At 37.2% G+C, this 24,771-nt stretch overlaps 1 protein-coding gene across 1 annotated transcript; it reads left to right on the top strand.

Moving 5' to 3' along the window:
• Positions 1-1,835: 1,835 nt before the first annotated feature.
• On the top strand, positions 1,836-24,718 carry LOC146377971 (cell adhesion molecule CEACAM5-like). Its single transcript, XM_084942633.1, has 10 exons — positions 1,836-1,881; positions 2,422-2,742; positions 3,535-3,813; positions 4,138-4,404; positions 18,262-18,537; positions 18,676-18,977; positions 23,461-23,469; positions 23,837-24,038; positions 24,253-24,474; positions 24,609-24,718. Exons 1-10 carry the CDS (start codon positions 1,836-1,838, stop codon positions 24,716-24,718), a joined length of 2,034 nt encoding a protein of 677 aa, XP_084798759.1.
• Positions 24,719-24,771: the final 53 nt, after the last annotated feature.

Here is a 24,771-nt window from a genome sequence, read left to right as displayed (position 1 = left end):
TGTGGTGCCTGTTATCGGACCCGAAGTTAGCAACATCCCCCAAGAACCCAAAGAGTAGAGTCCTGGCCCCTAGCCCTGTAGCAGAAATGATGATGGATGATGATGGCAGCAGCAGCAGTTCTTCTCTGGGCAAGTAGCTTAATGTTGTTCTTGTGTAATTTACGCTGAGTAGGCTAACCACGCTATTACATTAATGCAGTAAGGTGAACTAGCAAACACCGTCGTAGTTACATGCGGCTGTGTTCTTGTTTGAAAAAAAAAAACAGCTAAATATGAGAGGTTTTTGGACAAAGTTTGTGTTTTCCATTCTTTAAGCACCGGCACCATTTCAAAAGTACTGGTTTGGCACTGGTATCAGATAAAACCTAACCGATACCCATCCCTACAAGCATGTGGTTCAGTTTAAAGTGGTTCATCGTCTCCATTGGTCAAAAACTAGACTGAACAAAATCAAGGATGGGTTTGACCCCACATGTGACTGAAACTCTTACCCTGGGCTTGTGGAGAAGATAACTTAATGTCTCAGGGAATTCATATCTCAGCACTGGTGCAGATAATCTGTTATTATTACTCTTTTTTAATCAAATGCATTAGCCATTTGAAAAGTTGGCAGCCATTTTTACAACTACTGTCTCTTGCAAGAAAATATATTTTTTCATGATAACAGTTGTGATAACATATCACTTTAGTATAGCAAGAGCACTCTTTGTCTGTGTCTCTGTGTATAAAGGTGCAAGGGCGGCAGCCACAATTCAGAGATGATCCTAGTGTTCTGGCTGGGATGCTTCTCTCCACATTGCAATGTGTTTATTAACCCTCTCGAGGCAGGCATTGCCGATTTGCAGCAGTTAAAAACTAACAACCTGATTACCCTACATACATATTTTATGAGTTTTTTTTACTCAGAAGTACCACTGCAGGACTTGGTTGTGCATTAGCAACAAAAAGTTTAATTTGAGCCTGAGAGAGTTAAACCACTTCAAAATGTTCGCTGGGTGTGTTGCAGATTATTGTTAAAATTTCCATAACACAGTCAACTAGTTTGGATTTTGGATTTTGTCAAATCATACTTGTCTTGTCGTAGAAATCAGCTTTTAAAGTGTGAAATTCCTCAAAAGGTTGGTGTGGGCAACATAGTTCAGACATGATTATCTCCTGGGACTCCTGGCACGACTCGTTGCTTATCGAAACAAGCTGCTTGACCAAAGTTTAAAGGGTGGGGTAATGGCTGTGGCCCAGGATGTGGAGTAATGGTCTATGAAGGTCAGTGGTTGGCTCTTACAGTCCACATGTCAAACACTGGCCACAAATGCTATCTGTAGATTAGCAAGATTTAGCTAACAGACCCAAATTCTTGCATGCAGAGTGCTTGTTAGTAGGTTTATTTATTTTAACAAGCAGCAGCACCTCAGAGTTCTGGTTACCCTGCAAACTGTCAGTGAATATTTGCAAATGTTGTTTTTACTGGTGTCCCTTTTATATGAATGTGCTCAGGAACTCATTGTCTTAAATCTAACTTGTGTCCCTACCACTTTTAGCAGTTTAATAGAGCTTAACTCATTCATTTTATGTGGATTAAAATCAGGAACTTTAAATAAAATGCAGAATTTAAACTTTAAATTGAATTTAGAATTTAATGTTCTGATTAATCAAATTGCTTGGGATTTGTCAACAGCATACCATATAAATCTGTTAATGATTAATAATAATAAATAAACCTTTGTGAACAACAGGATTACTTCCTTGTTCCCCTTCATATTCTGTAACATCGTGCCGCTCATGTATCATGAAATCATAAAAGGGAAAAGTCAAAGAGGGAAAGACCACATTTTGAAATGGAAATGGCTCTGATGTACCTCATTATTCTTGGGATCTTCTCAGGTGAGCACTCACCTCATCATACACCATAAAAAATTTATTTTTCATTCATTTTCACTGTTCTCACACATTTATTCACACACAGATAAACAGTGAAGGGTAGAAAGTTTATTAAGTCAGCTGTTAATCTCACAAAACTATAGCAACTTCTGGATTCAGATCATTCTGAATCACAGTCCAGAGGACTAAATTAAAGACAAATTAATTTAGTCTTTATAAATTAAAGCAATGAGAAAAGCCTTTTGTCAGGTTGTTCTTGAGTCAACCACCCCTTCTTCTTAAGTTTTCACAGTTTCTCTTATGTGTTCTGCATTTCCCTGTTTTCTTAGATATGTCTCTTAGTTTGGGTTTTTCTTTTAATTTTAAATAAAAACAACCATTTCAGCATCATTCAGTGATTTATTCTCCTTCATATTAAAGAGTTATAGAACATTTTTTCACTACCTTATTTCTCTTGTGGTAAAAAAAAAAATCAGCCAGTTTCTTATATTACAATTTCCCATTAAATTCTCCCTCACACAAATAATAATAATAAATCTCTAGGTTTGACTGAAGGATCTGGTGTGCTGCCCGATGGTCCTCTGATTGCAGCTGTAGGAGAGACAGTGATGTTCACTACAACACTGACTCCAACAGAAACTCCTTTTCTGACTTTGGCCTGGACTTGTGGCGCTAAGAATATAATAACCTCTAATACTGTAAACATAATTGGACCCGAGTATGAAGGCAGGATCACCCTCTTCCCATCAACTGGATCTCTGGAGCTCAGGAGTCTCACTCTTTCTGATGCTGGAGAATACTCAGTTGTTATTGTACCGGCTGGTGAAGCGGCTGAGATGGGACGGACTACACTGGCAGTATATGGTGAGCAAGTCCTGAAATCCAGCATACCAAAGAATCGTTTTTAACGTAGAAATTTTGAGCATACATTATTTTAATGAAATTAAAATATATTGGGTATATGATATGGGTATATTATTATTGTGAAATTCATATTTTACGATAGATTTATGTTATTTCATATATATATATATAAACTTTGTTTTTTGACTTCTTGTGTTGACAAATTTCCGTGTCTTGAAAGATTTCTTTTATCACTTAATAATGTCATAAAATTTATCATAATAATTTCTATTTTTCATGTTCACAATTTTTAACTGATTCTTAAGAATTTCTTGATGCATGTTCAATCATCCAGGAAAGAAAATCCCAGAAAGCTGTTCATCTGGACGTAACATTTTCAGTGGGAGAAACACCTGACTGCAGGTTTCCACAACCTTATAAACACAAGATTTGCATAATGACTAAAACCAGCACCGCTGAAGTTCTTGATCAATAACATGTTCATTGTTGTGACCATTGATCAAACACAGTTGATGAATGATCACATTTCTCCCGCTAAAAACACCACGTCCAGATGAACAGAATCAACTTTGGGGAATTGTTAAGAACGAGAAGGTTTAAAAAAGCTGTTTGACTAAACATTTGTTATTAGATTTAAATATGGAGTTAGACACTAACATAGCTCAGTATATTATATAATACTAATCAGTGCTACTAAACATGGCATGGTTTAAATAATGTCATTTTTCTTATTGTTTTGTTTATTGTTTGGCCCATTCTTAGATGAAATTGTTTGTTGTTTTTCTTTCACAGAGAAAGTCTCCAATGTGTTGGTAACTTCCAGCAGCACAGACTTGGTTGAGTTCAGTGCTTCTGTCTCTCTGTCCTGCTCTGCCTCTGGATCCTCTCTCTCTTTCCTCTGGTTTAACGGCAGCTCTGAGGTTACAGCAAGTGACAGAGTTCAGCTCACTGATGGAGGCTCCAGTCTGACTATAATCACTGTGACCCGCTTTGACCAGGGACCATTCAGGTGTCATGTGTCCAGTCCTGTCAGTACTGGTACCAGTGATCCAGTAAACCTCTCCATCAGCTGTGAGTTACTACTTATAAGCTCATTAACTGAAAATATTTGCATACAAACATCAGAGAAAGATCAGATTATTGCTTCAGTTTAGTAAGAAGGATAAAACTTGATAAACATATTATTCAGTCTAATCAACTCCATTGTAAAACTATGACAGTTTACATCACACAGTGTGTTGTTCTATTTATTTACGCTGGATAGAGATTTATTTAATGGTGGGGAAAACTAACAGGTAGTGAAGTTGAAATGAGCCACACAAATTCACAAAAAATGCTAAATATACTTTTAATTTTCATACAGTGACACTTTTTTTCTTTTACTCTTATCTTTAGACGGTCCAGAAAATATAAATTTGATATCATCTCCATCACAAGGATACTTTGCTGTAGGGTCAGACATCAGCCTCACCTGCTCAGTTGAATCCAGACCTCCTGCCCAGTTTAACTGGTTTCTGAATGGAGATCAGCTGTCTGATACTGGATCACAGCTCAGACTGATGAATGTTCAGATGAGTCAGAGTGGAAACTACAGCTGTCAGGCCTTTAACAGCAAAACTCTGAGATCTCAAACATCTCAACCTTCAACCATCACTGTACTGGGTAAGTCTGATTTAAACAGAGAATTATCGCTAATTTCAGCTGCCTTTAACTCCATGGTGCTTTTTGTTGCTTTTTGCAAGGATTAATAAAGTATTCTGACTCTGATTTAGGTTTTATACCTCAAAACTGGAACTTTTGATTTACTATTACTCATTTCATAAAAACAGGCTATAGCCGGCCAGTTTTCATAAGTGAGATTTTTTTCATCTTAAACAAAGAATGCACTTCCTGTTCAGCATCATTCAGCATCATGTTGGTGTGAAGCTGATGTACTGAGTGGAACATTTAGAAGCTAAAGAGCCAAATGTCCCTCATTAATCAAAGAGGAGCAAAACAAACGGTAATTTTTTTTTAAACTGCTGCTCAGGAGAGCATATGCTGGTGTGTAACATGTGGATTACAATACCTGTAAAATGAAATAAAAGCTCAAAAAGTAGTCCAACAAGAAAACTAGAACCGATAAGAGTCAGGAGAATGGTAAGCTGCATATGTATACCTGAGTGTCTACAGAAGCAGTTGTTATGCAATTACTTTTGTTCAAATCTTTTTTTTTCTTCTTTCTATCTTTTGGCAAACAGAGGAAATATCAGGTGCTTCTGTCAAACCATCAACAAATCTGCCAGTTGAGGGAACGTCTGTCAGTTTAACCTGTGAGGCTTCTGGCTCAGTCTTTACAAGAAACTGGATGAAGGATGGCTCCGAACTGACCCGGACAGACAACATGATCCTTTCTGACAACAACAGAGTGTTGACCTTTGACACTGTGACTAGGAAAGACAATGGAGAATATTTCTGCCAGATCAGCAACCCCGTCAGCAGTGATGGAGCTAAATACATCATGACTGTTAACTGTAAGTAACATCATGATCAGCTTAGACTAATTGTTCATACATACAGTAAAATAATGTTCATTTTTGAATGACACTATTGATATAATATATAGCCATGTATTGCAGAATTTTAATTTAAAAGTAATGAACACATTCATTACTTTTTTGCCTGTTTTTCAGATGGACCAGAAAATGTTCAAATCAAAGGTCCAAATAAAATAAATATCAAAGGCAATGGAATAATATAACAGAGAAAACATCTTCATCAGCGGTGCATGGACTGATTGTTGTTTAGATTTCACAAAAATCATCTGAAACAAAATACAGGTTTGTATGTTTTTAACGCTAAAGTCACTCTGCATATCTTTTTTTTTTTTTAGCAAAATAAAGAAATTACAGACACAAACTCATTGTATTTATGAATAATTACGTGCACTGTAACATCATAGTTTTCTAAGAACAAGGAGAAAGTACGTATGAGGACATTTCCATTTCTATGGACAAGAAAATATAACATATAAACCCAGTGATCAGATTTCCCTTTTAAGGTTAGTTTTAAGTGTATTGGTAATGTTTATTAAAAAGGGAAAACCAAGTTGTTTTTATGTGTCTAAATCATTATTCTTCTATTATGCATCTACTGATCACTAATGTAATACAACTGATAAACTAACCCAGTGGTTACTTGAATCAGATTTCAACTGTTTTCTTGTCCTGCAGATGACACATTTATGAAGTCTTCACCTGCTGCAGGAGGACGACAGTTATAATTTTTGTTGGTTTGATATAATCTCTAATAATTTGTAAGAAGATGTTTTATCTCATAAATTATGAGTTAGCATCAATAAATATTTTCTCTGTTATAGGTTTTTAATTTTTAAGTTACTGCTTGTTTTTCTATACAAAACTGTAGTTATATATATATATGGATCTCTTATATCAACTGATAAATGTGCTTCCGCGATGAATGTGCAAATTACTGTTAAAAAATCTGTAGAAAGGTTGCAATAATGAAATAAAACGTATTTTTATCTGATACTTTCATGTAATAAACTCCATCATGGTGCCTTTGTGTGATTTTTCTGTGGTTCTGTGTTCAGGGTGTTGAGTAAAGACACTGAGGAAAGGGCTATTTTTTACTGAGCTTAATAATATCACGAATATTTAACTGAGGTTTCTACAGTAGAAATTGGTCAAAATTGGATGCAAGTACCAAAACTGACATATGTACATTTTTTTCAAGATAGTCTTTTTGCTCTTGTTCTTTTTGAATAACAAAGGTCTAAATCATACTTATGTGACCACGTTGTGTTTATTGGTTAATTCACAATAGCACAAACAGTCAACTACAACACAAATACCCACATACGACTGTAGTCCTTAAAGTAGTCATATAAGGACCAAATACAGATATAGTATCACAAAAGATTATTTTTTAACCTTCTTATTTAAATACATTGAATAATGTAACCTTGTTGTTTCCACTTTTTAAAAAAACTGAACATTCAAAAATTTGTGGACACAGTCACAGTTATCCAGCTTATTGTTTTCATAATTGGCTCCATCAGCCAGTAACCTTGATAGTTGACTTTTACATTTCTGTTTTCTGCAGTAAACTCAGCGAAGGTGTCGTCACAAAAAAGTTGTGAACTGGCTGTTGTATTAGTGCTTTTGTTTACTTGGTTTTTTTTTTTCAAGATGAAATTCCTTCAGTAAAGAAGCCGAATTTGGCTTTTTATGTTTTTAAACAGAATTTTGGCAGTAATTTTTACTGAAAATCTTCAATTTCTAAAATAAGGTGATCAGCAGACTTTAAACATATAACGGTAAAAAAAAAAAAAAAAAAAACTTCGGTTTTATAGCCACTGATAAAACTTTGCAATGTGCAAAAGATTAAAGTCCAACCATCAAACCCAAAGTCTATCTCAGGACATTTTTATCACCGGTGACTGGAAAAACACGGGCAACTGATACATCTGAACTCATTAAGTGATCCTTGACCTTTGCATGCTACCTTGTGGCAGAAGCTGCACAGTCCTTAGAGCAGTGATTCCTAAAGTGTGAGCTGCAGTAATATAAAAAATGAGCAGGAAATTACTCACAAGTATGTGCAGTTATATATTTATATGAATTTATTCATTTATACATGAGTTATTAAAAACTGGCACTAGGAGGTGGTCAGTTTGTGATATTACTCATTATTCTGTCCCTATTTTACTGATCTTGTGTTGAAGTTTGTGTCCCAGTGGCAGGTAGGTCACACATTGGCCTTAACACTTTGCAAATGATTGGGTAGCATTAGCAATTCATAGCCAACAGCCTGTGTTGTTGATTTAAAAAAAAAAAAAAAATCTAGGAAATTTTGAGGGAGATACTTATGATTTTCTTATGAATTATTCATTAAAACTCAAACTTACATCCCTTATATCCTTACACATTAGACACATTTAATGCCTGAGATACTCAGACTACCGTGCACTGCAGTCATCGGTGCTCCTGATATTAGATGTTAGACAGGCATTTTCTGCCTAAGCTGGCCGGGTCATTTTCTCCATTACAGTTCTAACACCCAACAAATACAAAGGTACACCAACAATCTTTGTGTTTCTCTTGACAAATAATGCAAAAGACATAAATGAGCACTTCAAAAGAAGGCACATGTAATTTATCAAGTCTGTTGGGTATTCAGTTTGGTTTGACTCTGATTACCAGGGCTGCCAGTAGCCACTGACAGCTACTTCTTCGGTGAAAACGGTTCTTTCTGTGAGATTTGGCTCACCAAAAATATCATATGTCAGCATCTAGGGCTGCCTTCTTTATCTCCTTGGATATTGCTCCTTCTCCTCCATGGTTTTGTCCCCTGTGCTGTGACTGTCCATTTCAAAAACGTCTTCTGTGCTATCCCCAGTGACTGGGTCAGTCTTCCCCTCCTCAGCAGTTTGTAAGGGCTCCCTTAGTTCTGGGACAAACTCTTCGGCTTCTTGAGCAATGAGGTGAAGTTTACTGGTCTAATATTACAGGGAGATTGTAAAGTATCCTGCAGTCAATTCAATTCAATTCAATTCAATTTCTTTATTGTCCCACAAGGGGAAATTAGTTTAGCAGCAGGAGGATAAAAATAAACAGAACAATACTATAAAATAATAATAACAATAATAATAATAATAATAGAAAGTTCAAGGACAATTATTTGCCATTAAGGAGACAAGACGCAGTAGGGATAAAAGAGACCTGGAGTCTTTTAGTCCTCCTCGGAGGTACTCTAAAACGGCGGCCGGAAGGCAACAACTCAAACTCACTGTGAAGTGGATGGTTCACACAATTAATAATAGAATGAGCCTTTCTAAGCACATTTCTATTGTAAATGGCCAAAAGTCCATCTTGCCAGCACCCTGAAATTTTGCTAGCAGTTTTTACCAGAAGTCCCAACCGATTCTTATTCTTCACCGTCAGGTTACCAAACCAGGCAGCAATACAAAAAGACATCACAGATTCGATAAAACTTCTATAAAACAAGGATAACATCTCAGATGAGACATTAAAAGATCTCATTTTCCTTAAAAAGAACAGTCTTTGTTGAACTTTTTTAGTAGTGGCATCAGCATGAGATTCAAAACACAGTTTATGGTCAAGTACCACACCTAGATATTTATAACTCTCAACGATCCCAACATCGGCAGTTTTAATGATAGTGGGTGATGAGCTATAAGAGGACTTCCTAAAATCTATAATCATGTCTTTAGTTTTTGACACATTAAGTGAAAGGAAGGACTCATCACACCAATTCACAAAATCATCAACAACCTGTCCATGGCCTGACTCGTCCCCCACAAGAAGACTGACGATCACTGTGTCGTCAGCAAACTTCAGGATGTATCTGTTTGTGAAATTGCTGCGACACTCATTCGTGTACAGAATAAACAGAAGGGGAGAGAGGCAACAACCCTGGGGTGATCCAGTAGAGGAGGAGAGCACATCAGAAAATACATGATTCACCCTCACGCATTGTGACCTATTGATCAGAAAGTCTGTCACCCAGCCGACCAGACTAGTGTCAGGCTTGAAATGATTGTAGAGCCTGTCAGGAAGTAAGAGGGGTTGAATTGTATTAAATTCAGATGAAAAGTCAGCAAATAATAATCTTGCATGGGTGTGGGGGGCCTCAAGATGCTTATACAAGAGATGCAGGAGTGTGACAACAGCGTCCTCCACACCTCTCCCTGCTCTATAGGCAAACTGGAAGGGGTCAAGATGGTGTTCAACCTGCATTAAAATCTCCTTCTTAATTATCTTCTCAAATGTCTTCATCACTAAAGAAGTCAGAGCCACAGGCCTAAAATCATTCAGTGCCTTAGGAGAACTGCCCTTAGCAACAGGAACAATAATAGCATGTTTCCAAATCTTAGGTACTGTCTGTAGCTCTAAAGAAAGTGAGAAGATATAGTGAAAAATCCCACTCAGCTGATCAGCACAAGTTCTCAGTACCTGTCCACAGATGTTGTCAGGTCCAGGACTCTTGCTTTTGGTGTGTCTAAAAAGATTAGCTACCCCCCTCTCATCAATACAAATAGATGGGGGAGTGATAGTCTTTTCCCTCAGTGTGCTGGTCTGCCTAGAACAGTCAAAGTTCTCAAAACGAAGGTAAAAACTGTTAAGACTGTCTGCCAGATGTTTGTCAGAGGTAAACCCCTCTAAGGTAATGCTACTTTTACCTTTCGTGTGTAGCCCTGCCATTGTTTTCATACCAAGCCAAGCTCTTTTGAGGTTGTTACTGCTGAGTTCTGCCTCAATCTTATTTCTGTACCTCATCTTGGCGATCTTTATTGCAGCCCTCACCTCCTTCCTCAATATTCTCATAGTGGGAACGTCTCCCTCGTTAAAAGCAATTTTCCTTTTAAGAATCAGATCCTTAATATCTTTAGAGAGCCACGGTTTGTTATTGGGGAAAGTCTTAAATTCTCTGACTGGAACCACAGAGTCTTTGCAAAAAGAGATGTAGCTACACACCACATCAGTGAGTTCATCCAAATCAGAAGTGCTCTCTTGAAACAAGGACCAGTCAGTGCAATCAAAACACCCCTGAAGGGCAACACAACTGTCTTTTGTCCAGACATTAGTCCGCTTCACACAGGCCTTCTCCCTCCTAATCACAGATCTGTAAGCAGGGAGGAGGTGAATAACATTGTGATCCGAAGAACCTAGCGCAGGTCCGGCCACAGACTTATATGCCCCCTTAATTGGTCCATAACACAAATCCAGCGTTTTGTTATTCCTTGTAGGACAAGTGACATATTGAAAGAAATTGTTCAGTGATTTCTTAAGATTACAATTGTTAAAATCACCAAGAATAAAATTAGGAGCATCCGGTGAGAGAGTCTGCAGATTGTGTACCACTTTAAAAATGGCATCGGCAGCAACTTTAACGTCAGCCTTAGGATGAATGTAAACAACAGTGACAAAGATTTGAGGGAACTCCCTCGGTAAGTAAAAAGGCCTGACAGATACTGAAAGGAGCTCGATGTCAGGAAGACACAACCGCTCCCGCACAGTAAAATTATTACACCAGCCCTGGTTGATATACAAACAAACCCCTCCTCCGTGAGATTTGCGTGTTACTCCACAGTTCCGATCCAATCTGACAGGGGTCCCAAAGCCGCTGATTCGCAGTGAAGTGTCACTGTCCATATCAGTCAGCCATGTCTCGGTAAGCGCCATCAGACAAGCCTCCCTGTATTCCCGTAGATGAAGCACATTTCCTTGTAATTCATCCGTTTTGTTCCTAAGAGATTGGACATTGGCCAGAATCATAGAAGGCAGAGGAACACGATTCTTCCTCCGAAGTTTTCTTACACGCTGACGGACGCCACCTTTCTTTCCGCGTTTTCTCAAGCAGCGGGGCTTTCCAAAATTAGTCTTTGACCGGGCAAATAAATCCTCACCAAGAATCACATCTGTCCGAGCATTAGAAGAGTGGTACATAGACAAACAGGACCACCGTAATCCAAGTAGTTCCTCACGTGTATAAGTGATTGTCAGTGAGAGTGAATGACTCCAGGTGAATATCGCCAACAACAATAAAACTAAGGTGTAAAAGATCTCCATCTCGGCAAAAAGTTAAAACCACGGTTAAGAACAGAGTTAAAACAAAGTTAAAAACAAAAAGAAAAAGAGAAAAAGAGAAAGAAAACGCTAATAAACACCTGCTGCAGGTCGCCACAAGAGCAGCGCCCTTCCGCACACCTGGTGGTTAGTGCTATTGTGTGTGTTACCAGGTACCATTAGTCAGTAGCAAGACATGCTGTGTCTAAAAAGTCTGTACTCCTTAGTGACTTTATCTGTGTGTGTTGTATTTGTTCTAGTGTGACACGCTGGACAGTTGAAAGGTTCTCAACTATGATATTCTCTATGTGTCCCAAGCTGACAAAGGGGCCTAGTGTGATACAGTGTCCACAAAGGTGTTGATTTCAGATCAGGGACGGTTGCAGAGTTACCCTTTTAAAAGTGAAAAGTGCCTTTAAATGTGTAGCCCCTCAGGTAGGTCAGTGTTCTGTCTGTGGCAAAACAATGTTACAGCGTCTTGTTCAGTCTGTGTGTGTGCACAGCATCTCACTGCGGTGAGTTTACCTGGATGCAAAACAACCTTATCTTTCCTTGTCCTAACCAACATTTCCTCACTACTAGACGAGTGCATTAGCTGGATAAATGTTTTACATTTTAAAACATTTTTAATTAGGCAACCTCAGAATCTTGCTCATTGACGACCTCACGCTGGGATCACTAGACACCAATTTTTGTGGGGAAAATCACAATACAGTTTTACTACTTTTATTATCATTATTATTATTACATTTGTGTATGTACATGTGGGCAAGCAAATGCAGCTTCACCATAAATGCAGTGGAACAAATGTTTATGAGAGTTTGCTAACTGCAAAACATGTCAGCTCACACACACACACACACACACACACACACACACACACAAAAGATGGATGCAAAATGTAGAGTTTTAAAAGTATTCTAAGTATTACTTTTAAGTCAGGGGTAGTGTGTTTAGTTTGTGGAGAGCAGATTGCAGCTTGAATCACAATTATGAGACAAAACACACAAAAAAATACAAGAACTTGATTTGTGCAGATAAGGAAAAGGACGTCTGAAGCTTTACAGACAAAAAAGCAAAAGCAACAAGGACCTTTAATCAACCTTTAAACATCACAGGGTGGAGCAGCCAAGACCAGCTTTGTGATTTCTCACAAAATCACATAAAACAGTAAGCAATTCTATGATCGAGGATTTATCAAACAGTGTATGGTGGCCTCTGCATTTTTTTTAATACGGCCTGAGAAAAAAAAAATTCAGATTGTGCCCCCTACAGGTGAACCATAAAAAGAAATTTCAAGGAAAATCTGGAGCTTTTCATTGCAGACAGTTTTCACTTTTTTCCCTTGGCACTGGACAAGAGTTTTGATGTCATTAAAATGCACATTTTGTTCACAGTTGTTCAGGAAAAATCAAGTTCAGTTTAATGGTGCGGTGATTTTTCTGCCAATAATGGTCACGCTAAATAAATAAATAAATCTATAAAACCTTTATTTAATGCTTTATTTTTAGATAATACACAGGAGAGTAACATTTATACAGTGACTGTAGTCCAGAAAAATACATCTACTTTAAAAAAGCTAACCTGCATCTTAGGGTTCATTTGCTTCCTATAATATTGTCATCGTCTGCTGTAGTATTTTATAAAATATTTTTGTATTAGAGGGCTAGTTTGAATTTTATTTGGCAATAGATGCATATCTTTTAACTTCCAGAGTAACTAGTCACTGAAGTTCAGGTTGTTGACTAAGCAGCTGCACTTTACAAACTTCAGTTTCCCCTGAAAAATGTCACCTTTGTTGGAGATGCAGTAACAGTGGTTATGGTGCTGTTCTCACTTGTGTCTGTTGTAGAAGGACTGAAATGAGGAAATGACAGTATAACATAATGATGTGTTAATGTTTAACAAATACAGGTGCTTACTGTTTTCTTTCAGGTATAAACAAATTTGCTTCCTTAAGCTACCTTCATAATATCCAGTTGTTGATGCACTGGAATCAGCAAAGGAAAAGACAAAGAGTGAAAGGCGCCACTTTGGAAATGGAAACAGCTCTGATACACCTCATCATTCTTGGGGTCATCTCAGGTCAGCTTTCACAGCTTAACACACCTTTTTCCTGTTTTTCCAGTTATTTTCAAGTTATTTAGCATATTCGGTTTATGTATAGTAGAAATTATGCTGACATACCTATTAAGCAAATATGATAAGTTAACAAAAGCAGTTCAAGCACAGCGTAACACTAGGAAAGCTAATGTTTTACTTCCTCATTTTCCTATTGATGTAGACTGGAACTTATTTGTTTGACTAAGATTTATTCTGCAGTGATTGTGAGATATCTGCCAAATACTTCTGGATATTATTTGATCAAACACAAAATGAATATTGAACATTGATAATATGTATTTTATTTTAATGTAATTGTAATTGGCTTGACAGTTATAAGAAGCAGGATTATACAGTGACGATATATAAGACAGGAGCAAATAGAAGATGTGTCATGGTCTTTGTAATTACTGTAATTATAGTTTCTGTAATAATACTTACTTTTTCCTCTTTGTTTTCTCTGTTTTTTTATGTTGGTTCTTGGTCCAACTTTCCTGTTTACTTCCTATTTTCTTTAACTTGGTTCCTCATGTGACTTTTAGTGTTTTACTCTGCGTTGTCCTATTTACTGCCCTCAGTAGTGAGCAATTAAAGCAACAGGTATCACTTTTAAGCCGTGTGAATTAAATATGACATGTTATGCCCCAACCACAGTTGTAATTTATATTGTCAGCTATAACAATGTACATGACATTTTTTATATTTAGGGACACGTTTAATTAAATTTAAATGGTGCAATGTGGCAAATTATACTTTACTTTTTATCCCACACACAGAAACTGTGAAGGCCAAAATTTAGGCATGTGCCTAATCATGTTAAAGGACTAAAATAACTTCTGGATATAAAGAACTGTTTAAATACTCCTCACATCGTGATTTTTATATCTCAGCTCTGTGGCCTTTTTTATGTTGAAGGTAAATATGTAGTTAAAGGGTAAAAATGTGTAGTTGGTCTGGCAAAGCTTCTCTCATCTCCATTTTACATTTTAGAAACTGAGACATGCTTCAACATGTTGTACGAAGACTGATATCAGATCGAGGACAGGAAGAAGCACAGTTTAGAGAGAAAGTTTATTTGTCATGTTTTCTTTCTGTTGTTCAGAATTTTCAGTTTCTCCTTTTAGCTCCATGTGTTTTTAATTTTTTGAAGCTTGAAGGGTTTTAGTTTTGTAGGCAATTAAAGTGTATCTTTGTTTGCCTCAGCATATACCCGTCTGCTTTTTGGAAAATAAAAAAGGAAATACACTAAATTTTATTTCAAAAGAAAAAACTAATTTGGTTTCTGTGACCACAAAAATTATTCAGTGGTTTATTTTTTTGGCAAGAATTATTGAATTTTACTGAATTTCCCGGGGAAACCCACCCGAGGGATTAATAAAGTTTTATCTAATCGAAGAAAATCTTCAAATAACTACTTTCACTTAACATCAAAGTCATGCCAGTTTTTATTATGAATGAATGATGAATTTTTATGAATTACTATGTCTATTTTTTTATGTTTAAGGACAACAGATGGAAATTAGCCTTTGGCTATAATCTGGCATGTTTACATTCATGTAATTTTTTTTTTTACATTTATGTTCATTAACATGCACTGTCCTAAATAAATAAATAAATAAATAAATAAACAATGCTGCTATGTCCTTGTGAAGGAATTTTTTTGTAAATTCCTTGCCAAAATGCCTCCTCCAGGTTTGAGTGAAGGAGCTGGTGTGTTGCCTGATGGTCCTCTGAATGCAGCTGTAGGAGAAACGGTGATGTTCACTACAACACTGAGTCCAACAGAAACACCATTTCAGTCTGTGGTCTGGAATTTTGGTTCTAAGAATATAATAACCTCAAGTACTGCAAACATAACTGGACCTGAGTATGCAGACAGGATCACCTTCTTCCCATCTACTGGATCTTTGGAGCTCAGGAGTCTGACTGTGAACGACATTGGAGAATACATAGTTCACATTTCACCAGCTGGTGAACCAGCAAAGACAGGAAGGACCAGACTGGAGATATATGGTAAGCAGGTGTTGAAACCCAACAACAAATTTTCAAACATCCATTTTTTTAAAAAAAATTCAAGGTCTGTTTTATTATATAATGTATTCTCGAACAAATATTTTAAAGAAGTTTGTTTGTGATTTTGAGTTAATTTCTCCATGTCTGAGATAATCAGAATCGCGTTTATTGGCCATGTATATGCACAGACACATACAAGGAATTTGGTTCTGGTAGATGGTGACTCTCAAGCACAGCAATGTACATCTCAACAATGTAAGCAACACAATTCACCCACACACACACACACACACACACACACACACACGTGTCTATATATACATTACACATGCATACACATACATACACAAAGCTGTGTAAACCAACTATAAATAACTAATCTAAACTTATATACATAAAATACAGGAATGAAATGAGGTGGAATGATACTACAGAATGTACATAAGGTGCAGTTGCAGTCTGGCAGTGGGAGCAGTGTGACAGGTCAACTGTTTAGAAGGGAGATGGCGAGGGGAAAGAAACTGTTCCTATGTCGGGTGGTCCTGGTCTGCAGGCTTCTGTACCGTCTGCCAGAGGGCAGCAGATCAAAAAGTCTGTGTCCAGGGTGTGAGGGGTCTGTGATGATTTTCCCTGCCCGTTTCCTGGTTCTTGAGAGGTACAGATCCTCGAGGGAGGGCAGGGGGCGCCTATGATCTTCTCTGCTGCCTGTACGGTCTGCTGGAGTCTGCTCCTGTCCTGTTTAGTGGCTGCACCATACCAGACTGTGATGGAGGAGCACAGGACAGACTCAATGACCGCAGTGTAGAACTGGATCAGCAGCGCCTGTGGAAGACTGTACTTCCCCAGTTGTCTCAGGAAGTACATCCTCTGCTGGGTCTTTTTGAGGATGGAGTTGATGTTGGTCTCCCACTTCAGGTCCTGGGAGATGGTGATACCCAGGAACTTGAAGATCTCCACAGTCAACACCGGGCTGTCTGATATGGGAAGGGGGAGCAGTGTTGAGGGATGTCTCCTGAAGTCCACTGTCATCTCTACAGTCTTAAGCGTGTTCAGCTCCAGATTGTGCTGACTGCACCAGAGTACCAGCCGCTCAACTTCCTGCCGGTATGCAGACTCATCACCATCCTTGATGAGTCCAATTGTGGTGGTGTCATCTGCAAACTTAAGGAGTTTAACAGCCGAGTTCTTGGAGGTGCAGTCATTAGTGTAGATGGAGAACAATAATGGTGAGAGGAAACATCCTTGAGGCGCACCAATACTGAGGGACCGAGTTTCAGAGGAGATCTCCCCCAGCTTCACTTGCTGCTTCCTATCTGTCAGGAAGCTGGTGATCTACTGACAGATAGCTGATGACACGCTGAGATGGAAGAGTTTGGAGGAGAGAAGTTCAGGCACGATGGTGTTAAAAGCCAAACTAAAGTCCACAGACAGGACCCTGGCATAAGTTCCCGGGCGGTCGAGGTGTTGCAGGATGTAATGCAGCCCCATGTTCACTGCATCATCCACCAACCTGTTTGCCCGGTAGGCAAACTGCAGGGGGTCCAACTGGTGGCCTGTAATGTCCTTCAGATGGGCTAACACCAGTCTTTCAAAGGATTTCATGACCACAGACGTCAAGGCGACAGGTCTGTAATCATTCAGTCCTGTAATGGGGGGTTTCTTGGGGACCGGGATGATGGTGGAGCGTTTGAAGCAGGTGGGAAGTTCGCACAGTTCCAGGGATCTATTGAAGATGCGGGTAAAAATGGGAGCCAGCTGTTCAGCACAGGTTTTAGAGGCAGGAGGGTGAAACACTGTCTGGTCCGGGGGTTTTCCTGGGCTTCTGTTTCTGAAACAGTCGGCTCACATCCTGAGTGTGTATTCTGAGTTTCAGGGAGGAGGAAAGGGGAATGAGAGGTGTGATGGAGGTCAACGACCTCTCTATAAATGCCTTTTATAGATTCATCATTTTATTAGCTACTTGAAAACAAATAGTAACAGATTTAGCTTTAGAAGTTTTAAAATAAAACCATGTTTATCATAGTTTGCTGCTTGTTCTAAATCATTGATTTATCAGAAATGTACATAAAACATTTTAATTTAACTTATTTTGGTAGTCTTCAGCTAAAAAGAAGATATCCTATATTTCAGTTCTTTTATACTGTGTGAACAACAAATGGAAGTCATTTTTATATGTATTTTACACACAAGCAATATTTATGAGTGCATGAAGTAATGTGATCACGCAATATAATTTTAAAACTTTAATTTCTGAATTTAATTACTTTGATAATCTGAATCTGAAAGTACTTTTTTTACATGATGGCAATTAAACGATTTAAAGAGGAAGTTAGATTCTCTTATTTCACTGGAACAACTTCAGTATTCAGTATTCACTCTTGCACATTCTCTTCTTAATTTATGAACATGCAGCATATTTTGCATTTTAAAAAATACATCAAAACAAATAATATAATGATAGACTTGTAGGTGTCTTTCTGTCTACCTATATTGTTGTATATGTCTTTTGTTATACAAGTCTCTCTTTTAAATGAGAACCAGATTTCTAGGAAACTTTTTGAATAAATTGTTAATAATAAAGTTAATAATAATAATAATAATAATAATAATGCCATCACAACGCAATGTAAAATGCATTGTTATTTTCTGCCCCTCTCCCTCTGAACTCTACATGAACAGAGATGGAGGGGAGTTGATGTTCTGAGAATGATATTTTCCTTTTTATGAGCATGTGTTTTAAATGTGCTATATAAATAAACTTGTATTGTATCTGTTAGATGATGCTCACTATAAAATCTTTTTTTTTCCACAGAGCGAGTCTCCAATATAAGTGTAACGTCCACCAGCACAGACTTGACTGAGTTTAATAGCTCTGTCAGCATGTCCTGCTCTGCCTCTGGATCCGCCCTCTCTTTCCTCTGGCTGAACGGCAGTTCTGTGGTTACAGAAAGTGAAAGAGTTGATCTCACTGATGGAGGCTCCAATGTGGTTATAAACGCGACCCGTTTTGATCAAGGATCATTCAGGTGTCGTATAGCCAATCCTGTCAGTAATGGCGCCAGTGAGCCAGTAAATCTGACCATCAGTTGTGAGTTATTCACCCAAATTCTCAGTGACTTATCTTAAAATGTATATATGCAGATATAGAGAGTTTAAATTATTATCCCTGGTCAGGTGCATTAATTTTTCGCACAGTAAACATTTTCTCTGTTCCCTCTATATTTAGATGGCCCAGAAAATACAAATGTGGTTGCATCACCATCACAACAATACTATACAACAGGCTCAGACATCAACCTCACCTGCTCAGTTGAATCCAGACCTCCTGCCCAGTTTCAGTGGTTTGTGAATGGAGATCAGCTGCCTGATGCTGGATCAGAGCTCAGACTGATGAATGTTCAGATGAGTCACAGTGGAAACTACAGCTGTGAGACTTTTAACAGCATAACTCTGATATCTCAAACATCTCAGCATTCAGTCGTCTCTGTAATGGGTAAGTTGGGATTCGGAGGTTTTCATCATATAACAGTACAGTTTGTCAAAAAAGAAGTGTATAAATTTATGAATCCTGCTCCTGGCAAGCTGCTGGACATTGAAGCACTGAGAAGCTAAAGAGTCAGATGATTTGTGTTTACTTTATTTTACAGGCAAAGAGAAGAAATATCTGAAACCCTCATGAAGTGTGCCATTACAGAAAAAAACATTTTTTAAATTATTATTTTTATTTAAGTCCCCTCAGACCCATCATCTGGATGTACTGCTGGTTGCATCGCTGGAATTATAATGACATGTTTTGTCATCGTTGCTGCAGCTGCTGGTGGAGGATATTACATTTATAAGAAAAAGTAAGTGCAAATTTAATGATTAATAGCTGTTAACATGGCAAAGTTTTATAAATAAGAGTTCAGTAATCTTATTTAAACTACTTATTAAAATTAAAAATGGTAATTTGTTGATCATACTTAGAGTCAAAAAAAATTTTGAATATACAAAATTATTGTAATTTTACTATTGGTTTTATTTTTCTTTGAGTTACAGTTTGGCTAAGCATCATATTAAGAATTGAATAAAAAGTTTGTTTTTATCAGTATTAAAAAGAGAATTTTTATTATAAACATTATTTTGTTTTGTTTTCTTTATTCATGAAACTGAAATATAGCAGATAGTTCATGGCATAGTTTTCTGTTTCATCAACAAGTGTGGCCACATTTTCACAATGTCTCATTTCAAATATTTAGAAACACAAAACCCAGTGAGACAAAAAATACAGGTATGTGATATTTTGACTTAAAGACAGTCTGTACTGTAATATAAACACATGTTTTAATAGTGAAATAAAAAAAGAAGATGATGGAAAATCATTGTGCCTAAACTTTATTTTTTCTAGAAATTGAAGAAAATGTGTATGAGAACATGTCAGAGACAAGAAAATAGGAATTTTGTCATCATATTTTTAGGTAAGTGTTTTATAATTATCATTCATAAGTGAAAATGAATAATTTACAAATTTTAAAAGAACATCTTTTTCCCCATTTAAACAGTTATTCCTGCTTTCATCCATCAATGACTGACCACTTATAGCATACCAATAATAAATTCAGCCACATTTGTCTTCACTCATCACCCTAATGTTTATTTTTTCCATAAAACATTTCTGAACTCGTTATCTGCTGCAGGAATAGGAAAGTGATCATTTTTACTGGTTAGATAATCAAGACATATCAAGATGTCCTAGAAATTAAAAGTATTGTATCAGTAATAATTTATTTCTCTGTCATGTGTTTTGGATTTTGTTGCTGCTGTATTTGTAAAGCTCTGTTTAGCATGTGCTTTAGCCTTTCATAGTTTACTTTAATTGTGATTTAAAAAGCATTCAGTGCAATCAGACACAGCTGTGCCTTTGGATTTTGCATCGGTGCATCACCTATAAATGTAATTAAGTGAGTGTGCAAATGAATGATAAAATCTACCTAAATGTTATAGAAAGCTTGACATTAAACATGCTGCCTTCATGGGATATCTGTTGTTATGCAGGCAAGATTATGACTGAAGACAAAAGCTGTGTAGAACAAAGACTGTTTAATGATTACTGCTTTTATAAAACCCTCATCGCCTCAGTTGCCAGATGTTTACAGGTTACATTTAAAAGAAGATGCTACACAGAGCTCAACGTGGCCTTGTTCCATCTTTTTTCATGCACTGCTGCCATCAAAAAAATGTAAAATGTCTTAGTTTAAACGTTTAATGTTTTCTATATGCTATTCTAAATAAAATATGGCTTTATGAGATTTGGAATCATTTGATTCTATTTTTATTTATTATACATGCAAGTCTTATATTTATTTTACACAACAACCAAACTGTTTGAACCTGGAGTTTTAATTTTAGAAAGAACAGATTGGATTTCAAATAGCCATAAACAAGACATACTGGTCCCACCTACGGTCATGTATATTAGTTAGATAAGTCTGTGAACAAAAGCATGTGAGTTATCTTAACTGATGATTCCAGATTTGCTGTAGGTGTGTGATTACAAATGGTTACACATTGTGTTAACCATAGTCTGAACAACCATATGGTTCCCATTACCCAGATTTGGATAAGTGGCTAAAAAATATAAAATCAAATAAAAAAAAAATGGATAGGTACATCTATCTAATAAAGTATATAATTAGATTGGACCAATTTTCTATTTCAGCATGTGACTAAATGAATCCAGAAAAAGGGTCGTACTTATTAACTGTGTGCCTGCAAAATATGGAAATAACTAATCCTTAAACTGACATAATAAATGTTTCAAGTGCTTTATGCTGTTTCTTGTTCTAAATTAGTCAAAGGAGCACGATAATGTTTCATTTTGGACAGAGAGGACAGATGGTTTGAAAGAGGAGTGAAAGAAGCCATCTATGTCCACTGTGAGCGACCATCTTTGAACAGAGGCGGGGGTTTACGACACCAACTCTCTGCCATCTATAATCCAGTTTTGAGATCCCTTCCCAGACGCCTTAACGCCCACTCACATCCTGGGCCATCTGACCTCAGGAATTCGCATGATAAGGTGGGGCCAGGTTTCACAATGAACACACCCGAAACTCTGGCTGATTGGGACCCACACCCAGTTTCACACCTTGGCTCAGGCGATTAGAGGATCATCAGGGGGTCCTTTTGTCCCTCTGTGGGGGGATACTCCCACTAGGTTTATATCTGGGACTCTCCACCATTTGACCTTAGAACTGTAGAAGCTTCTCGGATGAGAGGTGAAACGTCTTCAAGTAACTTAAAGAAGTCCAGACGCTTTTCTTTGCAAGCTCCTTTGACTACGATGACCTGGATGACTGAGAACCTTCACAGACAGATAATGTTTCTTGTTTAAATTTGAAATTTTGAGGAAACCTTAGAAATGTGTTCAGAAGTTCTATGTCATAAAATTTGGTGCTTGTCTCCACTTTTGAAAGATTTTTACACTTGACTACGACACAATAAGAAAACAGCAGCTGTTGAAGAAATCATAAGTGTTTTATCTCTTGTCTTAAAACATCTTTAATATTTAATCTAATAACTTTTTTTCCCATACACTGACCTCTTTATTTATCTAAAAAAAAAAGTCAAGTAGTTGCTGTTGGATTTAGTAATATAAAAGAAGAAATATGTTATTTATCCCATATTCAGGATTTTTTTTAAAAGGTGTAGTTTTCTTTTATTTGTATTTACTTACTACTATGAAAAAAGTAAACTAAGAGCAATACGCTTTTCTTTCAAGTCAGTAACGTCAGGTGAACTCCTGTGGTATATTTGGCAGCAGCACTATTTCCCCAGCAGAGGGCGCCACATCTTATTTTAAAAAGTTTAAATCTTTCTCTCATTCTCAAAAACCATGAGCAAGTGGCCACTTTTTTTTTTTCCAGTGATGTTTTTCTACAAAATAAAACCGATGCTTGTGAATTTGAGCAACATCTCTGTTTTTATCATACATTCTGTGGATTTTCTCAATTTTGGTAAACCATTCACCTAACCCTCATGATAAACTATCGGAATCTGAGTAATCCCCTTAATTTAATTTAGCACCACCATTTGATTTTAATCAATTAAAGGAAATTGCAGCTACTGACAATGTTGATTTCAGATAAATACTTCCAAAGGAATTTCACTAGTTCCTAAATACATCTTTTTTCCAAAGAAAAGGCCACTAAGAATGTTTAACGGTTGTATTTGATTAATGTACCATTGTGTATTTTAACAGTTTATTGGGGATTAAACTATATTTGATCATTTCTGTGGACATTTAAGTTGGCTTTCCTGCCTTCTTCCTTAGGTTGTAGAACCACATGGATTTTTCAACCAGCGATGATCAGACTGACATCGACGTCTTGGCATCTAACCCCCTCTAACCCCCAGCCCTAGCCTTAACCCTTCACTCACTTTGATTTGCATCACAAAATGTAAAAAATTATTTTCTAAGGTCACAAAAAAGTCTTCTGCTGTCCTCCAATAACACTCTAGTCTTTGAATTTAGAATTTTCATGAATTTAAATGAGTGTCCTATAAATGTGTTATGATATCAGTTTAGTGCTTTATTGTTGCCAATAATTGCATCTCAAATACGATCAAACATACTTCTGGGGATAAAATTAGTTTGCATGAAGGCAGTCGAGTGTTGTCTATCAGCCCAGTGCACAGGGCAGACACTGGATGTCAGGGTCCTGGGTCTTCTGACCCAGTGTTTTCTATTCTTTGTGATTTTTGTATTATGTCAAGTTCATTTGTGATTTATTATATGGTTCCTAGGTTTTGTTCCCTTGCCCCTCATGTTTCTCTGTACCCCCTCTGCTCTGTGTTTAGTCTTTTCTGCCCATGTGTTCCCTCTGTGTAAAGTCCGTGTTTCTTGGTCTGTGTCTTCGCATGTGTGAGTTTCCTGTTTTATTTTGAAGGTCTGTTAAACCAGTCTTAACACTACTTGACCCTCCAGGTGTTGTGTAACAGATGTGGCATTCTTTGTCCTTGTGTTTTTCAGGCTTTAAAGGTAATTATCTTTACTAAATCTGATAATGTCTTATCAAATTCTTACAAGAATAAACTTTTATTAAAAGTCTCCATCTGGTTTGTAAGAACACCACTATATCCCTTGCATTGTTTTCCACAACACTGCGCTGATGCAGCTCCAATAAGATTCAACTGGTGAAGCGCCCTTTTATTTAAAATAGCTACCATCACCAGTATCAGCAGCAAATGATAATTACTGTAAATTGGAGCAATGTTAACTTTGCAAATGTATAAAGTACAGTTTGTTGTGTTATTTTGGCCACTGCAGCATACGCATCAGTGATGATTCTGTATTTTTATCCCACAGCACAAGTATCCAATGTGAAGGCAAATAACTAACACCACAGCAGCAGCTCCGTCAGTCTGTCCAGCTCCTCTGGCTGAACGGCATCACTGAGGTTGTAGCAAGTGACAGAGTTTATCTCACTGATGGAGGCTCCACTGTCACTATAAATAACGTGACCTGTTATGATCAGGGGCCGTACAGGTGTCATGTGTCCAATCCAGTCAGTAATGGCACCAGCGATCCCATTAACCTCTTAATTATCTGTAAGTTAAATTCCAGACACTTAAAAATGAGTAATTTTTCATCTTGGACTTGTTTTATACTAACAGCACTACTGTACAGTACGTGACATGCATGTACATGTGCCTTTAATATGTATTCCCCTCAAGCATGTAATTTTATTAATCTTGTTATTATTTTCAGTTTTTGCCTCATATTTTATTAATGACAATATCTTTTTTATGTTTCTCGCTGCAGATGGACCAGAAAACATTCATCTGACCCGGTCTCCATACCAAGAATATTATGATGAAGGATCTGACATGAACCTCATCTGTTCAGTTGACTCAGGTCCTGTTCCTGAATTTAAGTGGTTTCTGAATGGAGGCCTGCTCTCTGATGCTGGATCAAAGCTCAGGCTGGTGAACATTCAGAAGAGTCACAGAGGAAACTACATCTGTCAGGCCTTAAACAGCAGAAGTCAGAGGAATCACACATCTCAAGCTGAAACTATAACTGTACTGACATATTTAATCAAATATTATTAACACAAATGGTTTTGTTTGATAAATAATCAGTTACACCTAACATCGTTTCATTTTCTTTTCTTATAGCTGAAATCTCCAGTGTGGTGCTGACTGCTAACACCACAGATCTGTCAGAGTTCAACAGCTCCATCAGGCTGTCAACTATCTCAAGCTTCTGTTATATCAGTTCAGAGTAAGTTTTTAGTAAGATAAATTGTTACAATATTTGTCCTACATTTTTATTCCTTTT

The sequence above is a fragment of the Perissodus microlepis genome, chromosome 11, assembly GCF_051167445.1.
Source record: "Perissodus microlepis isolate ML-2025 ecotype Zambia chromosome 11, ASM5116744v1, whole genome shotgun sequence".
NCBI lineage: Eukaryota > Metazoa > Chordata > Actinopteri > Cichliformes > Cichlidae > Perissodus > Perissodus microlepis.
This window is presented reverse-complemented; position numbering and strand designations above follow the sequence as displayed.